The following is a 3,285-nucleotide window of genomic DNA, read 5'->3' as shown; positions in this document are numbered from 1 at the left end:
GTTTAGACATTAATGGCTGTGTGTTGAGTTATTTTGAGGGGACAGCAAATTTACACTGTTATACAAGCTGTACACTCACTACTTTACATTGTAGCAAAGTGTCATTTCTTCAGTGTTGTCACATGAAAAGATGTAATAAAATATTTACAAAAATTTGAGGGGTGTACTCACTTCTGTGAGATACTGTAAATGCCCCTTTTTACATCTGAGCCCCTGCCCCCGAGGAACTCTCTTGTACATCCCTGATGTGATCATGTTTTATCAGTGTAGTGATTGTTGTCAGTGTGACTTACTGAACTGATCTGGATTCTTTAACCACAGGCAGCAGCTTCTGAAGAACTTCATCTGCTATATTTTGAGCTCCAATAAACCATTTTAGATCAAAAACATCCATCTCCTGCTCTGATGTCAGCAACACATAAACCAGAGCTGACCACTGTGAAGAGGAGAGTTTGGCTGCTCTTATTTTTCCATATCTCAGATAATGTTGGATCTCCTGCATCAGTGAATCATCACCCAGTTCATTCAGACAGTGGAACAGATTGATGGATCTCTCTGGAGAGCGATTCTGCCTGATCTTCTGCTTGATGTACTGAACTGTTTCCTCTTTTTTGTAGGAGCAGCTTTCTATCTGTGTCAGTAGTTCTCGTAAGAGAGTCTGATTGGACTCCAATGATAGACCCAGAAGAAAACGCAGGAAAAGATCCAGATGTCCATTCTCACTCTTTAAGGCATTATTCACAGCTGTCTTATGCAGGTGAGATATTGAATTATATTTCTTCTGGTTTAAAGCTTTGGAGAAGAGACTTTGTTTGGTTTGGTCAAATGCATTGATGTCGTCATTTATAAAGGAGCGGTGTGCATATAGAGCTGCAAGATGTTCCTGGATGGTCAGATGAACAAAGCAGAAGACTTTCCCCTGATTCAAGCCAAACTCCTCTCTGAAGATCTGAGTGCACAATCCTGAGTACACTGATGCTTCTGTCTCATCAATGCCACACTCAATCAGGTCTTCCTCATAGAAGATCAGGTTGCCTTTCACAAGCTGCTCAAAAGCCCGTTTCCCCAGTCTGAGAATCATGTCTTCATCTTTGACTTTCTTCTCATAGTCCTTCTCATGTTTGATGTTGATAGTGTACTAAGACTTTAGGGGAAAAAAAAAAACATAAATACAAAATATATATATACTGTATATAAACACACAAATTCAGCAGCTTTTAGATCTTGTTGGTCCAATTTTGTCGACACATATTCAACTGCTGGCGGCTCTTTCTCTCTTTTTCTCCGCAATAGTAGTAGCTGTTGATTATATGTTTCTCCTGTTGTGTTTTTATTGAGTAGGTCATCCAATAACAGAAATGAGTGATTTACACCAATATGTGATGCTGCTGCTGGGGCTTGTGGGCAGAGCTGCTGAATTCTGTGTACTAGAAAATTTTGCAAATGCAATTCAAACAGACAGTAAAATATACATATCAACATCATTAGAGGACAAATCTGTTTGCTGTCAGTTTTGACCTCCGTCACATTCAATCCTTCAGCTTCACCTTTCACACTGACCTCTACAATCATCCAGCTTTCACACAGACCACACAAAAATCTTCTCAGCTGGTTTAGTAAGTGTGTCTCACCTCGTCTGCTCACTGCCAGAAATGTGATTCTAAGAGATTTTCCTATTTTGTTAATTTGGTTAAAAACAGCACATCTTAAAATGATAAATGTGATCATGGTGAAAGTGGAGTGACTGTTTTCAGTGTTACTTACCGAACTGATCTGGATTCTTTAACCACAGGTAACAGATTCTGAAGAACTTCGTCTGCTGTATGCTGTTTTCCAACAAACAGTTTTAGATCCAACACATCCATCTTCTCTTCTGATGTCAGCAAAACATAAACCAGAGCAGACCACTGTGAAGAGGAGAGTTTGGTTTCTCTTATTTCTCCAGATTTCAGATAATCCTGGATCTCCTGCATCAGTGAATCATCACCCAGTTCATTCAGACAGTGGAACAGATTGATGGATCTCTCTGGAGAGCGATTCCTCCTGATCTTCTGCTTGATGTACTCAACTGTTTCCTCTTTGTTGTAGGAGCAGCTTCTTGTCTGTGTCAGTAGTTCTCGTAAGAGAGTCTGATTGGACTCCAATGATAGACCCAGAAGAAAACGCAGGAAAAGATCCAGATGTCCATTCTTACTCTGTAAAGCCTCATTCACAGCTCTCTGATGTAGTTCAGATAATGAATTATATTTTTTCTGCTTAAAAATCTTAAGCAACAGACTTTTTGTTTGGTCAAACACACTGATGTTGTTGATTGTAAAGGAGAAGTGCACATATAGAGCTGCTAGATGTTCCTGAAGGCTCAGATGAACAAAGCTGAAGAGATTCAAGCCATTCAAGCCAAACTCCTCTCTGAAGATCTGAGTGCACAATCCTGAGTACACTGATGCTTCTGTCTCATCAATGCCACACTCTCTCACTCATAGATCATAGAAGATCAGGCTGCCTTTCACAAGCTGCTGAAAAGCCAGTTTCCCCAGTTTGAGACTTTATCTTTCATCTTTGACTTTCTTCTGATAGTCCTTCTCACGTTTGATGTTGGTCTGAAGGATCAGGAAGTGTGTGTACATTTGAGTGAGAGTCTTGGGAATCTCTCCACTCTCTGCTCGACTCAACATCTTCTCTAGAACAGCGGCTGAGATCCAGCAGAACACTGGGATGTGGCACATTATGAAGAGGCTCCTGTTTGACTTCAGGTGTGAGATGATCCTGTTGGCCAGACTCTGATCACTGATTCTCTTCCTGAAGTATTCCTCCTTCTGTGGATCATCGAAGCCTCGTACCTCTGTCATTCGATGGACACACTCAGAGGGAATGAGATCAGCTGCTGCTGGTCTGGAGGTGATCCAGATGAGAGCAGAGGGAAGCAGATTCCCCATAATGAGGTTCGTCAGCAGCACGTCCACCGAGACTGATTCACTCTCATCACACAACCTCACATCGCTCTGAAAATCCAGAGACAGACGACACTCATCCAGACCATCAAAGATGAACAACACTTTATATTCACCACTAAATGGTTTAATTTCTATTGTTTCAGGAAAAAAGACAAGAAGAAGATCTGAAAGTCTGAGTGTTTTGTCCGTCATCAAGTTGAGCTCTCTGAAAGGAAGTGGAAATATGAGCTGGATATCCTGATTCTCTTTCTCTTCAGCCCAGTCCACAATGAACTTCTGCACAGAGACTGTTTTTCCAATGCCAGCGACTCCCTTTGTCAGCACAGTTCTG

At 41.3% G+C, this 3,285-nt stretch overlaps 1 protein-coding gene across 1 annotated transcript in view; it reads right to left on the bottom strand.

Moving 5' to 3' along the window:
* LOC107694741 (NACHT, LRR and PYD domains-containing protein 12-like) overlaps positions 1-3,285 on the bottom strand; it is a 37,843-nt gene that overhangs the window by 19,245 nt on the left and 15,313 nt on the right. The window contains exon 4 of the mRNA XM_016494421.1: positions 294-1,126. Coding sequence (XP_016349907.1) covers positions 294-1,126 — 833 coding nt within the window. The remainder of the gene's footprint in view (positions 1-293; positions 1,127-3,285) is intronic.

This window comes from Sinocyclocheilus anshuiensis, unplaced genomic scaffold (assembly GCF_001515605.1).
Source record: "Sinocyclocheilus anshuiensis isolate Anshui unplaced genomic scaffold, SAMN03320099.WGS_v1.1 scaffold1497, whole genome shotgun sequence".
Classification (NCBI taxonomy): Eukaryota; Metazoa; Chordata; class Actinopteri; order Cypriniformes; family Cyprinidae; genus Sinocyclocheilus; species Sinocyclocheilus anshuiensis.
This window is presented reverse-complemented; position numbering and strand designations above follow the sequence as displayed.